This window comes from Podarcis filfolensis (genome assembly GCF_964270895.1).
Source record: "Podarcis filfolensis genome assembly, chromosome: 9".
Lineage (NCBI taxonomy): Eukaryota > Metazoa > Chordata > Lepidosauria > Squamata > Lacertidae > Podarcis > Podarcis filfolensis.
The window spans coordinates 34646210-34665847 of NC_139610.1; the positions used below are offsets into that span (position 1 = coordinate 34646210).

General features: G+C 44.7%; 1 protein-coding gene and 1 long non-coding RNA gene across 3 annotated transcripts in view; one reads left to right on the top strand and one right to left on the bottom strand.

Moving 5' to 3' along the window:
* The window catches only part of KLHL2 (kelch like family member 2), a 36622-nt gene extending 24442 nt beyond the window's left edge, over nt 1-12180 (bottom strand). Inside the window, exons 1-4 of one of the 2 annotated variants that reach the window (XM_083631205.1) lie at nt 11824-12180; nt 6033-6158; nt 3392-3498; nt 1026-1147 (exon numbers count right to left, since the gene is read on the bottom strand). In XM_083631205.1, the coding sequence (XP_083487331.1) occupies nt 1026-1147; nt 3392-3498; nt 6033-6158; nt 11824-11852 (384 nt within the window). In that variant the 5' untranslated portion in view covers nt 11853-12180. Of the gene's footprint in view, nt 1-1025; nt 1251-3391; nt 3499-6032; nt 6159-11823 lie in introns of those variants that run through there. The other variant, XM_083631206.1, reaches the window with a different exon arrangement.
* Nucleotides 1-19638, top strand: part of LOC310770545 — a 309952-nt gene that overhangs the window by 44756 nt on the left and 245558 nt on the right. The gene's annotated exons all lie outside the window — the stretch shown is intronic.

Sequence of the window (19638 nt, forward strand, 5' to 3'; positions counted from 1 at the left end):
TGCTGGCCACTTCAGCGGCGAGTGCAATGAATGCATGACAATTTAAATATGATAGATCCCAATATGTATATTTGACATCCATATTCATCCATATTCAAACTTTGCCCCTTTTTGCTACACTAGAGCTTCTGACATGCATCAGCGAAGATGTATACCCAAATGCAGTGTATTTAGCATTACTCTTTCAAGCCACTGCTTTCTCAACTGCTTCCAAGGCTGGCCATTATATTTGATCTACAATTACCGTATTTTTCGCCCTATAGGGCGCACCGCCCCATAGGACGCACCTAGTTTTTTTTGGGGGGGGAAATAAAGAAAAAAAATTTATTTCCCCCCCAGGCGCGGGGCTGGCGCGGGGGAAGCCTGAGCTTCCCCCAATCCCAGCCCCGAGAACAGCCTGCTATCCGCAAGCCTAGGGAGGCCAGCGGTAAGTCGCGCCGGTCTCCCCAGGCTTCGGAATGCAGGCAGCTCTGCGCAGCCATCGGGAGGCGGGCGCGACTTCGCGCCCCGCCCCGGATGGCTGCGCAGAGCTGCGCTCGCCCCGGGACAGCAGGCAGCTTTGCGCAGCCATCGGGAGGCGGGCGCGAAGTGGCGCTGGTCTCCCGAGGGTTGCGCAGAGCTTCCTGAAGCCTGGAGAGCGAGAGGGGTCGGTGCGCACCGACCCCTCTCGCTTTCCAGGCTTCAGCGAAAGCCTGCATTCGCCCCATAGGACGCACACACATTTCCCCTTCATTTTTGGAGGGGAAAAAGTGCGTCCTATAGGGCGAAAAATACGGTACTAAACGGCTTGTTGAGGACTGTAAAACAGCAGGTGACTTTAAAGTGCAAGTTCTGTATCAGTTATTTTGAACAAGAAAAAGAAGTGCTATAAGATCACATAAATGCTATTAAAAAGCACACATCCTTCTTATGACTAAGATGCTAAAAATAAATGTCATTACCCTCACAGGGGTGGGGGAGTGCCTTACTTTTTGTGTCATTATGCATACCATTAAAGGATGAGTTGACAGTATCCTCCTACTCACCTGTACATTTTCCTCTGTAAGCTGAATTTCAGCAGTGTAAACATATTCAATGAGCATCTTAAGGGTCCATCCACCAACTTCCTTTATTCGAACTCTCTTTGCCTGACTCTCGCTCATTTCACCTATAATACATGGTTGTATAGCTCTGTTAATTTAATCAGATACTGGCAATTGGCATCAACATGTTGCAGTTCCAGGTGGCTTCCTCAGCACAAAAACTTTCCTCTAAGAGAAGAGAAAGGAAAAGCTTATTCTCCAGAACGAAGCTATATAGATCAGTGTGTCTCTTTTTGGAAGACAACCCCTCATCCCCAATAAAAACCACAAAGTGCTGGAAAAATATTTTGAATTTATGGAGCAACTATCAGGTTTAGCTACGCTTCCTGCTATGATCTGCACAAAACTGTGAAAACCTTGGATGCCAGTCTAAAATGTCTATATCTATTTGTAATTTCAGGGCTAAAAACTTCATGGGTTCGTAAAACTCAGAACATGACAACGATGCAGAAAGGGCACCAAAGCACTCATACGAACTGGAATAACGACTTGATACAATGAGCTTCCAATATATTTAAATGATACCAGTAGAAACTGCCTTAGAAAATTCTAGCAGCCCACAAGGAGGATTATTCGCAGCAGCATTTGATTCACTGTCTCTCAAAACAATTTCACCTCTAGCCAGAAAATAGGGAAATATGGTGTCAGCTTGTGGAGGCTGAAAGGCTGGTCATGAAGACCATCTGCAGTGCCAGCACAAATATTTGCAAGAGAAGAGGATTCAGAACAAGACTCCAAGACCAGAAAAAGCCAGTGCCTCTAATAGCAATGAAGTTTGTCCAAGGTATATTTAACTGCTTCTGCTCTGGTCTGTGACCACAATAAAGATAATGATTGACTGCTTCTGCTCAACAGCAGGAAAAAGCCTACTGTAACCTGTAGTACAGCCCCAATGTAATTGGGCTGTACCCAACATTAATCATACTTAGTTGGATACAGCCCATTGTGCCTGGCAGGTGTAGCCAACATGGTGTTGCTAGACTCCAGCTCCCATCAGCCCTGCCTGCTGGCATAGGCTAATGGGAACTGGAGTTGAACAACATCTGGAGTATACCACATTGGCTACCCCTGCAGTATGGGATAGAATTACAAAACAAGACAGATGAGATAGGAAGGAAATAGTCTCTGAACTAGAATTCTAGCTGGATAGTCAATAGTTTGGTCCTTTTGGAATATGTTTTCTGAGTGGAACAAAAAACTCCCAGACTCTACACATACATAGGCAACAGAGATGCTAAAACCCCTGCCTGTGAAGCCAGAGCACATAACCCAATTGCAATGGAAGATGGGACAGACAGAGGTGAATTTTTAAACTGAGGGGGTTTTTTTTTGCTGTTCTCTTGCTGCCATTGTTAATTATCCCATTGCATATACCATATTTTACTTGTATTACATCTAAAAGCCACCATGGTGGCCCCTCTGAAGACCCAAAGATGGATCATAATTTTCTAAATAAAAATGGCGTGTAAGGGGAGACCAGAGCCATCAGGGAATGTGTTCAGCCACAGCCACAGCCGGTCATAACAATGGACTACCTAGTATTTGATTACACACATCGAACAAAAGCATTTAAGCTGACAGAATAATCTCTAACTTGTATGAGAACTCCATATTTTTCTTTCATCTATCTTTTAAGAAGACACCTGAATCAAAATAATGCAGGTAGTGATTGACTTGGTCTGAAAATAAGAATTCCTAATGTAAGAAACTTTAGTATAAAGGGAAAGGAGGCTTAGTCAGAGCTTCAATACTAATACTTTCCTGATGACTGACTGAATATTTATCCTAAACGACACTGAAGTCATCTAAAGAAGAGACTGTGAATCTGTGGCCCTCTGTATGAGGTTGGGCTACAGTTCCCATCATTCCTGGCCACTGGTCATGCTGGTTTGGAATTCAGAGCACAACACCTAGACATCAACCCCAAAGACAAATGCAAACATTCTTGTGTCCTGAAAACCCACTAACATTTCAGCCTTAAACACACAGCATAAGCAGTGCAAGGAGAGAGAGAGAAAAGGAGAAAAACCCCAGCTGGCATATAATTTACGGCAAGATATACAGTCCAGCTGTCACTTAGAGTTATGCAAAGAATACTAAAACATGAACTCCAGCAATAAGACGGCAAAGTCATTAAGTCCTCCATGCCTGTTAATAGCTTGACATTTTCAAATATTGCAACTGATGTCTCAGCACTCTCTCACCCCCCCAACCCCTCCCAATTCCATTTCCGCTGCAGTGTTTTGACCTTGTATACTCATTTAGCTATGCTATAGTTTCAAGAAGTAAGAAACAAAGTAGTACAGTACCTGTAAACATGGCATGGAAGTATGGGCTGCAAGCTGCTAACACAACTCTATGAGCTGCAATTTCCATGTCTTCAGCTACTATTGTCACATCACACAACAAGTTTTGACTATGTAGAAAACGAGAAAAGAAGAGGATGAGTTGTGAACAATGCAGAATCTGGTAGAAAGCAAACATCTACTGTCTGTTTTGGAAAGCTGTTTGTGTGCTCTGTATTCAGACCCCTCTTGAGATATCATAACCAAATTCTGTATGATGGTGCCAGAGATCAAGGAGCATGTTTTTATCTATGTTTGGATACAATCATATGCCATTCTGAATTAAGATGGAAGGCTTTTTAAAACTGCACTGGTTTTAACTTCTAATTTAAAAACTGCATTAATTTTTTTGGTTTCTTAGAATTCCCAAACAGCACCTGCTACGAAGCTGCTAATATTATATACTCTCCCCAATAAGCTTTTAAGATATATTTAATTTCCAGATGCATTTCAAAAAGTATAACCATTACCCACGTTGATGAAAGTTGCCAATTGGGAACAGGAAGTTTTGCTAAACCCCACCAATATCAGTCCCGTCCCCCCCCCTGCATTTAAAAAAATAAAATGAGGAGAGTGCAGCCAAAGTCCAGAAGCTTACTGCTCCTCTTGGTAATGATGATGCCACTATTAACATGCCTCTCTCGGCTTATTTTTATTGCATCACATCTGCAGCTCTCCACTAATCACACCTTCATCTTATTAAGAACTATTAACTTCATTGGTATTCCTATTTTACAGATGGAGAACCAAGGGCAAAAGACAGCTGGCTGTCCAACATCACACAATGAACCTCAAACTCAAAAATATTGATCCAATGTTCTAGTCACTGAATTAGGACCATACATGGTTTCACTACCTGGACCTTTTCCCTAGATCCCTCATTCAGTCATTTTATTTGTATGCCACTTTTTCCACACACACACACACACACACACACACACACACACACCAAGCTCAAAGCGGCTTACAACAAAGAAGCAGGACGCATTTTAAACATACACTACAGAAAAAACAATTTCATAACAACACAGCAAAACAATAACATAACAACACTTTCATAATAACACAGCAAAATACAAGCTGAATTCAAGCCATTCAAAATAAGGAAAATTTGTTATCGGGGTGTGTTCAAAGCAGGAAGAGGCAAGACAGATGGCAGAATCACTTGCAGGATGGGTGAAGCTCAGAGAGGCAAAACAACAATTTATTAATATACAGATAGTTTCATACTATTTGCCAAGATTCAATTTGCCTATAAATGGAAGAAGTTGAACATTAAGTGTGTCCCTCCAAACTGAATTTTAAAGAGGCAAATGAACTCAAGGACATTTAGTTTAAAAACATGAGGGCAAGGAATTTCTGGTTGTGAGGAATGAAATGTATGCAGAACACAATACAGTGACCCTTATTTCTGCTGGGAGAAGACCTAGCAAACAGCACACTGTAGACTGCAGTCTGTGCACAGAATAGCTGTGCACATTTGTGGATGTCAGACTAGTTTACCCTCTTGTCCACGCAAGATGGCAGGTCCTAATCAAGCTTATTCACAAAACCCTGAGACTTACAAAGCAGGTTTACATGTTATATGTGTGACAGCGTCCTCTTGCAACAACTAAGGAGAAGCAAGTCACCTGCCCTAGCTCTGGAGAGCAGCACCTGCTCATGAGCAGACTTCATCCCTGCAGATATCCACGCTGGCACAAAGTTTCCAAAGTGGGGACAACGCCATCCCCAACTCCAGGGCTGGCCCCAGTCATTGTATGAGAATCTCTCCATGAATATAATGGGTGAAGAAGTCTCATAATGCAAACAGGCTAGAAGTTACCAACTACTGGTAATTGTATTACTTCCAAACAAAATCAAGGTGCCATGAGCCCAAAAAGGGGGAGACACTTGTGCCACTCCAGGCATGGGTGCACAAGACTTTGAACAAAGGATGTGGGAACTATACACAAAAAGAGTAGAAAAGTGACAGGTGATGCTGTTACTATGCCCCCGAAGTGCCCCTGCACCAACACCACCAACTAGGCTCAAAAACAAAACCATTTCTTACCATTCTATCCCATCTTTCGTCTACATTTTATTGTCACAGCAACGATCCTAATAGGGATTATGGGATTTATCTCACAGCCCAAGACAGTTCTCATAACTTTCTTTCCTATGGGGCAGGTTATGCCCCATAGGGCTGGCCCAAAATCACCCAGTAAGCTTTAGGGTTTTGGGGAAAATGGAAGGGAGGGAGGAGGACAGCTTGGGGCCACAGAGTTCCCACTGCTTGAAACCAGCCCACCTGTTTTGCATAGAGTTTGTAGCAACCCACATTTAAGGTGCAGAACTACCACCATGAATGGATACAGAAGTGTAGGCTTCTACATATGGAAATGTTTATCTAGATGCAACTCACCTTAACCCGCCCCCCGCCCCGCTAAAACAAAACCAACTTTCTTTAGGGAGCTGCTTTTGAGGGGAAGACAGCTGTGCATGCAGAAGAGAATCTCCAGACCCCATCTTAGGACATGATGCTAGCCTGTACATCCCATCAATGGCAAAGCTCAGTGAATGACCAGACAAGCAATCAGACTATGTGTATATCAAGAAGTAGTACCTTCTTAATTCATTCATAACTTTGAAAGCGTTCTTCATATGCCAAGGGTTCACTGTAACAGGACAGTGCTTTTCGGTATTATCATCTTTCAGATCCAGAGGTTTCTGCTGGCACAGTTTGGTACATCTGCAAGTAAGAAAGGCTGGTTCATTAACTGTCTGCTGGAGAGTTTGTCACCAACATGGGCTAAAAGGTTTTACTGCCTACATTTCTGCAGCTTCCGCATCATCACCCCCTGAAGAAAGGAAGCCAGGTGCAGAACTTTGCTTTGACCAGGCCCTCAACACTCAGGACAAACAACCCAAACCTCTGAACGATTTAGATCCATGCATATAAATGCTCCAAGACAAAAAAAACCCCATATATAATCAGATTAAATTACTGATAGCAGATCAAAACAGTGCCAGTTAAAAGGAGTCGCTCTGACAGATACAAGAAAGAGGTCAAAATGATGTGCTCTTTAGCCAAATCTGAAAAAAAGAAAAAAGCCCTAGTGCCATGACTTACCTGCACCTGCAAATGATACACTATAGTCCAAACATGAGCGCCAATGTTCTTCCCAAACCTGCTTGCCTTCCGATGTTTTGGATTGCAATTCCATCATCTCTAACCATGCTGGCTTGGCCTGATGGGAACTGTAGTCCCACAACATCTGGAGGGCTGTGCTAGTATGACGACACATGGGCCTGATATCTCACAATACTTCATTTGAGGAGACTTCCCCCTGCCTGCCAATCAAGGCAGCAAGAATGGCCACTGACAATATCTCATTATGTTCAAATAGAGCTGCTCTGTAACCCAAGACATCACATATTAGCAATTGCTCCAAAGGTCAGAGTAGAGAGGCAAGCACAGGGCTTATTCCACAAGTTTGAGCCACTAGGTACCGTGCAAATGCATCAGGATCAGATTGTCCTTCCAACAAATCAGTCCTAAAGGTCACAGTGAATGTCTGCAACAAAGTGAGTCAATCAATCAGTGAATGCAGAGCCTTCTTGTCAAATGTCTGTATCCAAGCACCAAAGAGATCAAGGGGAAGACAAACTTGGCCTTTCAAAGAAAATAGATCAGCTCAAACCATCATTCTTATTAACTTTTTTAAGACATTGTTTTCTAGTCATTGATCCTCTAGTTACCAAAAGTCTCTCATGCTACGGAAATTGCCTCTATATATCACCAAGTCCATTACATTAGGGGAACATGCGTGGTATTTTATTTTTTACTTTTGCAGTTGCTCAATATCCTTTTCTCTTCCTGTCCTTTCTGTGGCTTGCCTGCCTGAATAGCTCAGTTGGTTAGTTTGTGGTGCTGATAATGCCAAGGTTGCAGGTTTGATTCCCATACAGGGCAGCTGCGTATTCCTGCATTGCAATGGTTTGGACTAGAACTGCCCTGAGACCTATGAGTATAGGGCAGTATATAAATTCAGTATAGATGATCCTCAGGGTCCCTTCCAATTCTATGACTACTCTTCTATTACTTCTTTTAGCTTAGTGCCAGTTCTGGAAGAGATCCCATCCACTTTGAGATCTTTTATAGTGGATCAATCCAGCAAGCACCACTGCTTGCCCAACTGGTGCTTCCAGCTACAGGTCCTCCCAGTGGAGCCCAACTTCTGAAAGCTCAACAGTTCTTCAACAAACTGCAAGGAGGTGCAATGGACAAGATCGAGGACAAGATCGAGCACATAGAAGACTCTGAGCAGGAAGCGACTAATAAGTCTAATAAATGAAATGAAAGATGCTAGCACAGTGTGGGTAAGGTCCCAGCAACTATCTTAATTTGCTAAGAGACCTAAATCTACATCTACACACATTAGTTAGTATGCCTTGTGACACTGCCCCTTGTTGATATATGGTTCTTCAAGCATGCTAAAATTATATTCTAATGCAAATTAATATACCGTATTTAGCTTTTAACAATAAAAGTTAATACAGTGGTACCTCGAGTTACAAACACCTCATGTTCCAAACGCTTCAGGTTACAAACTCCGCTAGCCTGGAAGAGTCACCTCGAGTTGAGAACTTTGCCCCCAGATGAGAACGGAAATCGTGTGCCAGCGGCGCAGCAGCAGCAAGAGGCCCCATTAGCAAAAGCACGCCTCTAGTTAAGAACAGTTTCACGTTAAGAACGGACCTCCGGAACAAATTAAGTTCGTAACTAGAGGTACCACTGTAATGTAAACAAAGTGTATGCTACTGAGCTGTCATGTCTTAACAGTATTTTAAAGTAAAAACATTTCAGAAGTATCGAAATACGAATTTCCACGTAAAGTTTTTAACATGTTTGAATATAGCATGTAAACAACATGAAGTGTGCCTTGTTTTCCTGAACAAAGCACTTCATTTCAAATAATTCTGGCTACTGAGTGGAAAATTAAATACTCCAAACAGAACATAAAACCAACAATGACATGGTTATTTTTTAAAAATAGCTTTGCTAACTGAATATATCTTCAACATGCTAAAGTAGATCTTAGTTAATTTAGTTAAGTTACAGGTAGTTAGCTTGTGTACATATGGACCCCCCCCCTCTGCTTCAATAAACCATTTTAAGAATCAAGGAAGTGCCCCTGCTCTTAACTACTTAGTGGCTCTGTTTGTATGACAAAAGGCCAGGAGTCAAACTTTATGAGACGCCAAAGAACATGAGCCCCAGCTAATTTTCTTTGCCAGTCCCCCCCCCCCGCCCCTTTCCAGTAGGGCTTATCTTTTAATACACGGGGATTACACTGTGTTGCATCCTATTCTCAAAAAACGGTCCAATAACTCATTATAAAGAGGTGGTAACATACAATTGGCACCCACCTCTACCTCATTCCATCCACTATTCCAAGAATCAAGCCTGATAAACAACTTAACATTTATCAGTGTTGCTTGCATGGTTGATTATAAGACAACAGCCAGCGGGATGCTCCTCGCTTCCCGCCAAGATGCTCAGTCTGCTGTGCAGGAAACGGAAGGGATCTGTTGCCATTTAGACTAGAAGACAGACACTTAACTCTTAGTTTGGGGACATGGCATGTGCATCTGCTTTCACATTCCTTACAACACATATACAGTGGTACCTCGCGTTACATACGCTTCAGGTTACATACGCTTCAGGTAACAGACTCCGCTAACCCAGAAATAGTACCTCGGGTTAAGAACTTTGCTTCAGGATGAGAACAGAAATCGTGCTCCAGCGGCGCGGCAACAGCAGGAGGCCCATTAGCTAAAGTGGTGCTTCAGGTTAAGAACAGTCCTCCAGAACAAATTAAGTACTTAACCTGAGGTACCACTGTATATGTCTTTCTGTAGCTCCACTGACCTCAGAAATCTTTGAATATCATTCTTAGAAGCCTACCCACTAAGAGGCATCTGGCAGGCCACTATGGAAAACAAGATGTTATTCTAGATAAGGTGTGAGGGACCTTTGGCCCTCCAGGTATTGCCGAACTACAACTCCCATCAGACCTAGTATGCATGCCTAGAGGCCAAGGACAATGTGCACTGCTGTTCAGCAACAACTGGAGAGCCAACGGCTCTCCAAACCTGGACCTGATGAACCACTGGTCTTAATATGCACCTCATCCATCCACCCCTTTTCTATCATCATGCACAAAACTGTCTGTCCCAGAAGAGCTTCTTCAATCTAATGTGACAAACAACAGGCTCGCTTCCCCTTGGATTAATTGCTTCAGCGGATTCTTAAACTTGTTCCAATACATTTCACCTTCCTAGCTTCAAGAAACAGGACTTTGGAGGAAACTTAACAAAACTCTTCTTAGAATCTTTGGGGATCACACAAACCTATGGCAATTTTTTTGCTAATACCCACCATTACCTGAAGCATTTTACATCCATTATTTGGATGTGTAATTCTTGAACAATTTGGGCTGGTTATTTATTCATACATATAGCAGGATGCAGGTGAAGTTAGTTGAACTGAGGTCCTACTGAAATCGATGGAATGGAACAAATTAGTCATATTTGGTTGTCACTGAAATTAGGCAGCTTAAGTGCAACTAACTTCACCTGGATCCAACCCATAGTCTGTTCTCCTGTGTTCTCCATTCCCTCCAAATCATGCAGGAGCAAATGAGCTGCCTTGTCTGCTTCATTCCCAACTCCCCCTCCTCTCCAAACTGTTCCTCCTGTGTTATTGAGATTTCCACTACCCCCAAAAACCTTACTCTTCGGTAACTCAGGCTAGGCCAAAAACCATCGTGGAAAGTGACAGACAAGTGGGAAATATGGCATTTTATTTTATAATCTATTTACAAAGCAGGAAGATCCAGTTAATGCAATAATGAACATTAATATGCAACCCCCAAAAATAAAAACAAGGAAATAAATATAGCCACTCACAGACCCTTGCTGGCTCTGGGTTGAGTTAACTTTTCTTTGAAGGAGGTCAGTACAGTAGATGCTCTAAATAATGAAGACTCCAGGTTGGGTCTGAAATCCTGAAAACTGTTGCCCATCAGTGTATATGCATTTCTGAGATGGCCAGACCGTATGGTCTAACTCAGTATATTTCTATGTTAGGACAGCAACAATCACAAAGTTTCAGAAAGCAGCATCAGTAATTGTTTGAAGCCTGGGATAATAAGGTTTTGACACATAAAGCTCAAACAAGGCACCAGGTGAGAGCATTCCAGAGTAAAGGCACCATCACAGAGAAAGCCCTTTCTCTGCTTATTGTCATCTAACATCTGACAGCAGGGGCATGCATCAGTAGAAGGGCCTTTGAGGATCCTCTAACCTGCCTGCTGAGTCTTTTAGCTATGGGCAACAGGTCTTCTAGCACCTCACTGGGAGGGGCACTGACTTAAACTGCAAACTCACAATGCTATCAGGACCTCTTTCAAAGCAGCAATTGAAACATATTAGGGTGCATTTCCCTAATCTTTCAATACATGGGTGTTAGAAGTAGTGAACAAAAAACAGAGGGGCAGGGAACAGAATAGTTATTTCAAGCTAAAGAATTAAAGTGATTGTGCAGAACAAAACTATAGCCCTCACAGGCAGAAACCATCATTCCTGTACGTTACCCAACACACTGCAAGCGCCAAACACACTACTATTCAATAGACAATTATTACTAATTCAAAAAAAAGAACAAACAAGGATAAACTGGTTCTTCTCTTGCTAGCTTGCCCCCAGCCCACATTAGGATTTAAAAAAGAGCACATACAGACCGGTAAGTGTGAAGGGCAGACAAACAAGAAAACGCCTGCCTGAAAGCTGCTCCCTTTCACTTAGAATGAATGGAAATGTTCCACAAAATTAGACTACAGGCTACCTCAAAGCAGCCCATACTTACATTAAGGCCAGTGTCCAGTTCCAGAAAGTGTTTTGGCCTGGAACTTACTGATTCTACGGGCAGTGCTTCTGAGCACGTCCAGAGTGCATTTCTGTTTCCAGACACTCGGCCAGCCCCCAAAGGTGTGGGACCAGGGAGCATCCCTTCCACGCCCGAGAGCATCGCCCCAAAGGCGACCCTTCTATACCAACCCCACTCCCTTTGCTCTGGGGCGCCTGCGGGCTGGCCTCTGGGGAACAGGAAACAAACTCTGCCCGTGCTCCGGGGCTCCGAAATAACCGCTCCGTTCGTTCCCAAAAGCGGACCTTGGGCATTCCCAACCGGCGGCGGGGCCGAGGCCTGCTCCAAAGTACACTCTGTCGAGGTGGTGGTGGATGCCCTCTCCAGGATCCCTCGCATCGTTATTACGCGCGGCCCAGCCCAGCGCTTCTCCGCCCCCCGCCCCGGACCCCCATGCGCGCCCAGCCCCGCCGGCGCCGCTCACCCCAACGGCTGCAGCAGCAGCATCTCCATCGCGGCGGCTCCTCCGCTCGGGCTGCTCTCTCCGGGGAACGCGGGCACCGCGCACCGGCGCCAGCACCATTCCAGCCGCGAGCGCTGGGACACCCCCGGCAGGTCGCCCAGAGGGAGGCAGGCGAGGCGAGCGCGGCGCCCCCACCCACGGCGGCAGCAGCAGCGCCTCCGCCGCCTCGTCCTCCTCCTCCTCCTCCGGCGCTGCCCCGCACCGAAGTGCAGACGGGGTTGCAGCTCCTGCGCCTGCTTCCCTCTGCCGCCGCCTCTGCCGTCCACGCTTTCTCCCCAGATTCCGCCAAGCCGGCACTTCCGGGGTCCTAGCCCGACTATCCTAACATGAGGAGGAGGAGGATTGGGGGCGGGGGGGTGACGCGACGTCAGCGCGCGACTTGGTGCGGGGTGGCGGGGAGAGAAGGGAATGGCTCCTACGCGCTCTCCCCCCTCCCTGCGCGGTCCTGGAGGCGCGGCGCGGGCGCAGCTCGCGATGGCGGCAACTGGCGCTGGGGTGGGAGCGGGGCAGCGAGGGGAAAGGCGAGGCTGGGGGGATCTTGCAGTGGAAGGCGACTCTCTCCTCCCCAGGGGTGCAAACTTCAATAAAATATTAGACTGGGGGAGGGAAATAAGCCCCGCCTTGCATAATCGATCACAAGACGCGGCGTACCCCCTCATGTGAATGGCAATGCCCATCAACTGGCGGGGGGGGGGGCCTTGGGCCCTTCAATATTTTATTGGGGGTGGTAAAGGGACCACGACCCCTAGGAGTTGCCTCCTATGCTCCTCCCGTTTGGGGTGTGGTATCTCTCCAACCCCCTTTTCCTTATGCTTCAATGTTTAGATGCAGCCATGGATAGCCTTGTCCAGCTTTGAATCAGGTTGGTGGGCCCTGTAAGGTAAAGGTAAAGGGACCCCTGACCGTTAGGTCCAGTCGCGGATGACTCTGGGGTTGCGGCGCTCATCTTGCTTTATTGGCCGAGGGAGCCAGCGTACAGCTTCCGAGTCATGTGGCCAGCATGACTAAGCCACTTCTGGCGAACCAGAGCAGCGCATGGAAACACCATTTACCTTCCCGCTGGAGCGGTACCTATTTATCTACTTGCACTTTAATGTGCTTTCGAACTGCTAGGTTGGCAGGAGCAGGGACCGAGCAACGGGAGCTCACCCCGTTGCGGGGATTCAAACCGCCGACCTTCTGATCGGCAAGTCCTACCACTCTGTGGTTTAACCCACAGCACCACCCGGGGCCTTGTACAATCATAGAATTGTAGAGATGGAAAGGGACCCAAAAGGGTTAGCTAGTCCTACCCCCTGAAATTCAGGAATGACAGCTAAAGAGTCAGCGTTGATCAAAGCTGAACCAAATGCTGGTTCAGGAAAGTTAGGAGCGCAGGAAGCTGCCTCATAGCGAGTCAGACCAATGGTCCGTCTAGCTCAGTACTGTCTACATTGCGCGGCAGCATCTTCCAAGGGGCCAGACAGGATTCTCTCCCAGTCCTACCATGAGATGCTGGGGATTGAGCAGGGACCATGTTCATGCAAGACAGATGCTCTTGTTGGCTGTTCACATCTGTTTGTCTCAGGAGACAATGGAAGAGTGTGCCTGTAACCGTTGGAGAGTCACAGTGCCTGCTGTGGCTGTAGAGACCAATAAGGGGGAGAGATGTTTTGTTGCAGCTGGAGTAGATGAAGGTTTCTTTTCTCTGCTCTCCTCTCAGCGGTCATTCCTCCTCTGGTCACTGTTATGGATACATGACCTGATTGTCTGTCTCCAGGCCCTACAGTTTTCTGTAGGGGATTAACACACGACAGGCTTGATGTTGCCAGCCTTCGTGTTATGTTTGCAGACATCTTTGTAAGACAGAGCTGGTCTGCCAATGAGCCTGGTGCTTGAAACCAACTCCTCCTAGAGCACATCCCTGGGGATCCTGCCATCTTCCTTTCTGTGGACATGAGCACTCCAGCATAGACATCACTGGAGGGTGAATATGCTAGGAATATGGGCTTGGCACTCTTTGTTTGGCGGGACGTGGGTGGCGCTGTGGGTTAAACCGCAGAGTGGTAGGACTTGCTGATCAGAAGGTCGGCGGTTTGAATCCCCGCAACGGGGTGAGCTCCCGTTGTTCGGTCCCAGCTCCTGCCAACCTAGCAGTTCGAAAGCACGTCAAAGTGCAAGTAGATAAATAGGTACCGCTCTGGCGGGAAGGTAAACGGCGTTTCCGTGCGCTGCTCTGGTTCGCCAGAAGAGGCTTAGTCATGCTGGCCACATGACCCGGAAGCTGTACGCTGGCTCCCTCGGCCAATAAAGCGAGATGAGTGCCGCAACCCCAGAGTCATCCACGACTGGACCTAATGGTCAGGGGTCCCTTTACCTTTACTCTTTGTTTGAGACTGTCCTGACATGTGATTCAAGACAGATGCTCTGCCACTAAGCTATAGGGCCCTTCTCCAAACAAACAGGACAACTTGGTGGTCAGACATGGACTTGATGGTGGAAATAACACATCCATGTTATCCACATCTGTCTCCTTTCCTGCCCTTCACTTACGTTTTCCCTGTGTTATATTTTATATGGCAAGCTCTTTAGAGCAGGGACCTGCCTTTCTGTATTCATGTTGCATAAATAAATAAAATCAGGAGAGTACAAATAGATATTTCCTTTGTATTTTTAACCACCTCATGTAGGTTCAATTGCAATAGTAGCTTGATGATGTGTCATGGCAGAATACAGATATGAACCTTGGACTGCAATAATAAACTTGGTAAGGGATAAGGCCAGTGTGGGGAACCTTTGGCACTCTAGATGTTGCTGAACCACAACTCCCATCAGCCTCAACAAGGACAGATTGCAAGGCCATCTATATAGAGAGAGACTACATTCACATTGCAAGGCCATCTATAAATAGAGAGAGAGAGAAAGGGGAGTCCCTAAGATGGCTGGATTGTGCCTTGTATGCCGCCTCCTGGCAACTCCTGCAGCCAAGCTGGTCCCAAACGTATTGCTCTGCGTTCCTTTGAACCACATCAGTGAGGACATGAGTGGCAGTCTTGTCATCTAGGCAGCCTAGGACCTCCATACACACTGCCCAGACTTGTGACCCCTGTTCTTTCGAGACAGATGGCTGCCAACAACTTTACATACAGAGAAAGAGTCCCACTTATTTCTCTGATTGCAACTTGTTTTAAACAGTTGCTAATACAGTGGTACCTCCGGTTGCAGAAGGGATCCATTCCAGAGGCAGCTATCTCCATGCATGGCCTGGGTCAGCAAGTTAGTGGAATCAGGCTCATGAGCAGTCACCCCAATTTTTAACTAGTCTCAGTCTGTCTCTATGTAGTTAGGCAAGAAGGATTATGATAGTAATCCCATATCAGTGTCCACCTCTTCATCATTGCTGTAAATTCTTAGGCAACACTATTACAGGGCCAAATATAGTATCACAATAGCAAAGGTTCATTTGCCTGGTTGTCTTCCAATATGGTATCATCTGTCAGCAACACCCTTCTGCAAACTGCATTGGACAAACCAGACAATCTTAAGCACAGTGGTACCTCTGGTTACGTACTTAATTCGTTCCGGAGGTCCGTTCTTAACCTGAAACTGTTCTTAACCTGAAGCACCACTTTAGCTAATGGGGCCTCCCGCTGCTGCTGTGCCGCCGGAGCACGATTTCTGTTCTCATCCTGAAGCAAAGTTCTTAACCCGAGGTACTATTTCTGTGTTAGCAGTCTGTAACCTGAAGCGTATGTAACCTGAAGCGTATGTAACCCGAGGTACCACTGTAGACACAAATCTGACATCAGAAATGGAAATTTTCAGAACCCAGTAGGAGAATGTCTTAATGTTACAGGACACACAGTTACTTACCGTATTTTTCACTCTATAAGACGCACCAGACCACAAGACACACCTAGTTTTTGGAGGAGGAAAACAAGAAAAAAAAATATTCTGAATCTCAGAAGCCAGAACAGCAAGAGGGATCGCTGCACAGTGAAAGCAGCAATCCCTCTTGCTGTTCTGGCTTCTCGGATAGCTGTGCAGCCTGCACCCGCTCCATAAGACGCACACACATTTCCCCTTACTTTTTAGGAGGGAAAAAGTGGGTCTTACAGAGCAAAAAATACGGTACCTTAAAGTGACCATTCTTGCACAGAGAAACTTGAGAGGAAAACCCCAGCATGAACTGTTGAATTACAAGTTGGTTTTCTGTCACCTACGTCTTGAAGCAATTTGACACAATGATTATTTTACAGGTGTTAATTAGTTCACAAATGTCAGGATATTTAAGTTATCAGTAGTGTTTTGTGATTGCTTACTGTAATAATTTTTAGAATTAAGCTTTGAGATAATTATCACAGTCTCCTGCATTTCATATCCCTGCGGCTTAGTCATGCTGGCCACATGACCCGGAAGCTGTCAGCGGACAAACGCCGGCTGCCTCGGCCTATAGAGTGAGATGAGTGCGCAACCCCAGAGTCGTCCGCGACTGGACCTAACGGTCAGGGGTACCTTTGCCTTTTACCCGCTAACTTAGGATCATATGTCATGTGTCTTTGTCTATGAAGGCAGAAGACATAATACATTTGATAGTAAAGACTATGAAAATCAGATCGGATGCCACAAGACTCTGTGCTTTAACTACTAAATTGTTAATGTCCTTTTAACTTTATACAAATATGTTACCAGTGAGAATATTTGCTTTTTCTTTCTGTGCCTTGTGGGAAATCCTTAACATGTAGTTTTAGAAGTAAGTAAATTTTATTTACTTACTACATAATTTATTTGCAAGTAAATTATGTTTAGGATTGCAACCTCACAGGTAACATTCAGGTGTATGGATCACAATACTTGGTCCACTAGTTAACTGGGTTGTGCTTTTTTAAATAAAGAAATAAATAAATAAATAATAACTAAGTTGACAGTAGGCATATGCACCACTCTTCAGTTCATAGAGCTTACTCCAATAAGAAATGCAATACTGTTAAAATAATAAGATTATAAAATAATAACCAATTAAGCTGTATAATCTAGAAGAGTAACAGAGTCATACACTAAAAATTCTGTTGGGTGGTGGTGGTATTAATCTGTCCAACAGACAGGAGTAAGAGAGCCAGATGAGTTAGGTCAATTTACATGGTGCAGCTCCACCAATGAGAAGCCCACCCACTTCATCCCACCAGGGGAAAGGACAGAGAGTGGGACCTCCAATGAAGATCTCGGACTTAACAGTGCAATCCTGTGCATGTGCTCTTGGAAGTAAGTGGAAGTAAGTTTCATTAAGTTCAATGGGGCTTACTCCTAGTTAAGTGGGTAGAGGAGTCCTCTTTTAACTAATGTGACAAATTAGTTTATGACTTACAGTAAATTCCATTGATTTCAATGGGAAGTAAGTGCAACTGACTTACTCTGGATTTTACCCATAAGATATAACACAGCATCCAAATAATTGTAAACAGTGTTCCTTAACCTTTGGTGTACAATCCTCCAGAAGGAAAGGGATACATAATTTTCATGTGTGTCAGGCTTTTGATACCCTATCCTATAAGTATTTATAAACAGCAGTTGACGCTAGGCAAGGTTATCATGTAACATACATTTATACTGGATCCTTTCCTCAACTGATTGTGGGTATAATATATTAATTTCCAAAGGAAAACATAAACCTGTCGGATTTTGTATTTATGGCTAAATTAATTTTATATACAGCATTTACAAACTATTTATTTAATTAATTAAATCTACCTCCCTTCATCCGTAGATCTGAGGGCGGTTCACAACATAAAAATGCAATATAAAAACACAAAATGCATGATAAAAAAACCCCAAACAAACCAATAACCCTTCCCACCCCCTCCCACAAACACGTTTAAAAGGGGTGTAAGATGTTAATCAGCCAAAAGCCCAGTTGAAGAGGACCGTTTTTCTGCCTGGCAGCTAAAGGTGCATAATGAAGTTGCCAACCAAACTTCCCTGGGGAGAGCATTCCATAAATGGGGAGCCATTGCAGAAAGGCTGATCTCAGGGTCCAGAGTAGGTTCCTATATAGATTAAATTTGTGTGTGCGTGCGCACAATATAGTGCCATCTCGTGGTCAGTGGATCGCAGTGCTCTTTCTGACAAGAAGCATTCCATTTTAATCTCTTTTTCCCTGGCATGATCCCCTTCCCTGTAAATAATTATCAAAATATGCATGACCCCCACTTTTGATTTCTTTTAAAAATTAAAGTGAACAAAATGAGACATCTGTGAATATATTTCTCAAATCAATTAAATATTACGGAACAGTCAGTTTCAATGGGGGGTGGGGTGGGAATGGATTTAAGGCTGCAGTCCTAAACTCTCCCACTAGGAAACAAGCTCCATCAGACTCTGTTGAACTTACTTCAACTGCATGTCAAGTGACTTCTCGAATATAACCTGGAGTAAATTGGAAAGATGCAGATTTATTTATTTTAGAGATCAGCATGAATATGCGTGTTCCTAGTTATCAGCACAGTGGTCTTCCTCAGAAACTGACAGAAAGTGGGTTTCATGCTATGCAGAGGATTAGAATTATATGGGGAAAGGCACCTTTCTTTATTTGAACAGTCTCAACTTTATCAGTTTTTGAGCAGAATTTTGTTGTTGTTTAGTTGTTTAGTCGTGTCCGACTCTTTGTGACCCCATGGACCAGAGCACGCCAGGCACTCCTGTCTTCCACTGCCTCCCACAGTTTGATCAGACTCATGTTTGTAGCTTCGAGAACACTGTCCAACCATCTCGTCCTCTGTTGTCCCCTTCTTGTGCCCTCAACCTTTCCCAACATCAGGGTCTTTTCCAGGGAGTCTTCTCTTCTCATGAGGTGGCCAAAGTATTGGAGCCTCAGCTTCACGATCTGTCCTTCCAGTGAGCACTCAGGGCTGATTTCCTTAAGAATGGATAGGTTTGATCTTCTTGCAGTCCATGGGACTCTCAAGAGTCTCCTCCAGCACCATAATTCAAAAGCATCAATTCTTCGGCAATCAGCCTTCTTTATGGTCCAGCTCTCACTTCCATACATCACTACTGAGAAAACCATGGCTTTAACTATACGGACCTTTGTCGGTAAGGTGATGTCTCTACTTTTTAGGATGCTGTCTAGGTTTGTCATTGCTTTTCTCCCAAGAAGCAGGCGTCTTTTAATTTCGTGGCTGCTGTCACCATCTGCAGTGATCATGGAGCCCAAGAAAGTAAAATCTCTCACTGCCTCCATTTCTTCCCCTTCTATTTGCCAGGAGGTGATGGGACCAGTGGCCATGATCTTCGTTTTTTTGATGTTGAGCTTCAGACCATATTTTGCGCTCTTCTCTTTCACCCTCATTAAAACGTTCTTTAATTCCTCCTCACTTTCTGCCATCAAGGTTGTGTCATCTGCATAATTGAGGTTGTTGATATTTCTTCCGGCGATCTTAATTCCGGCTTGGGATTCATGCAGCCCAGCCTTTCGCATGATGAATTCTGCATATAAGTTAAATAAGCAGGGAGACAATATACAGCCTTGCCGTACTCCTTTCCCAATTTTGAACCAATCAGTTGTTCCATATCCAGTTCTAACTGTAGCTTCTTGTCCCACATAGAGATTTCTCAGGAGACAGATGAGGTGATCAGGCACTCCCATTTCTTTAAGAACTTGCCATAGTTTGCTGTGGTCGACACAGTCAAAGGCTTTTGCATAGTCAATGAAGCAGAAGTAGATGTCTTTCTGGAACTCTCTAGCTTTCTCCATAATCCAGCGCATGTTTGCAATTTGGTCTCTGGTTCCTCTGCCCCTTC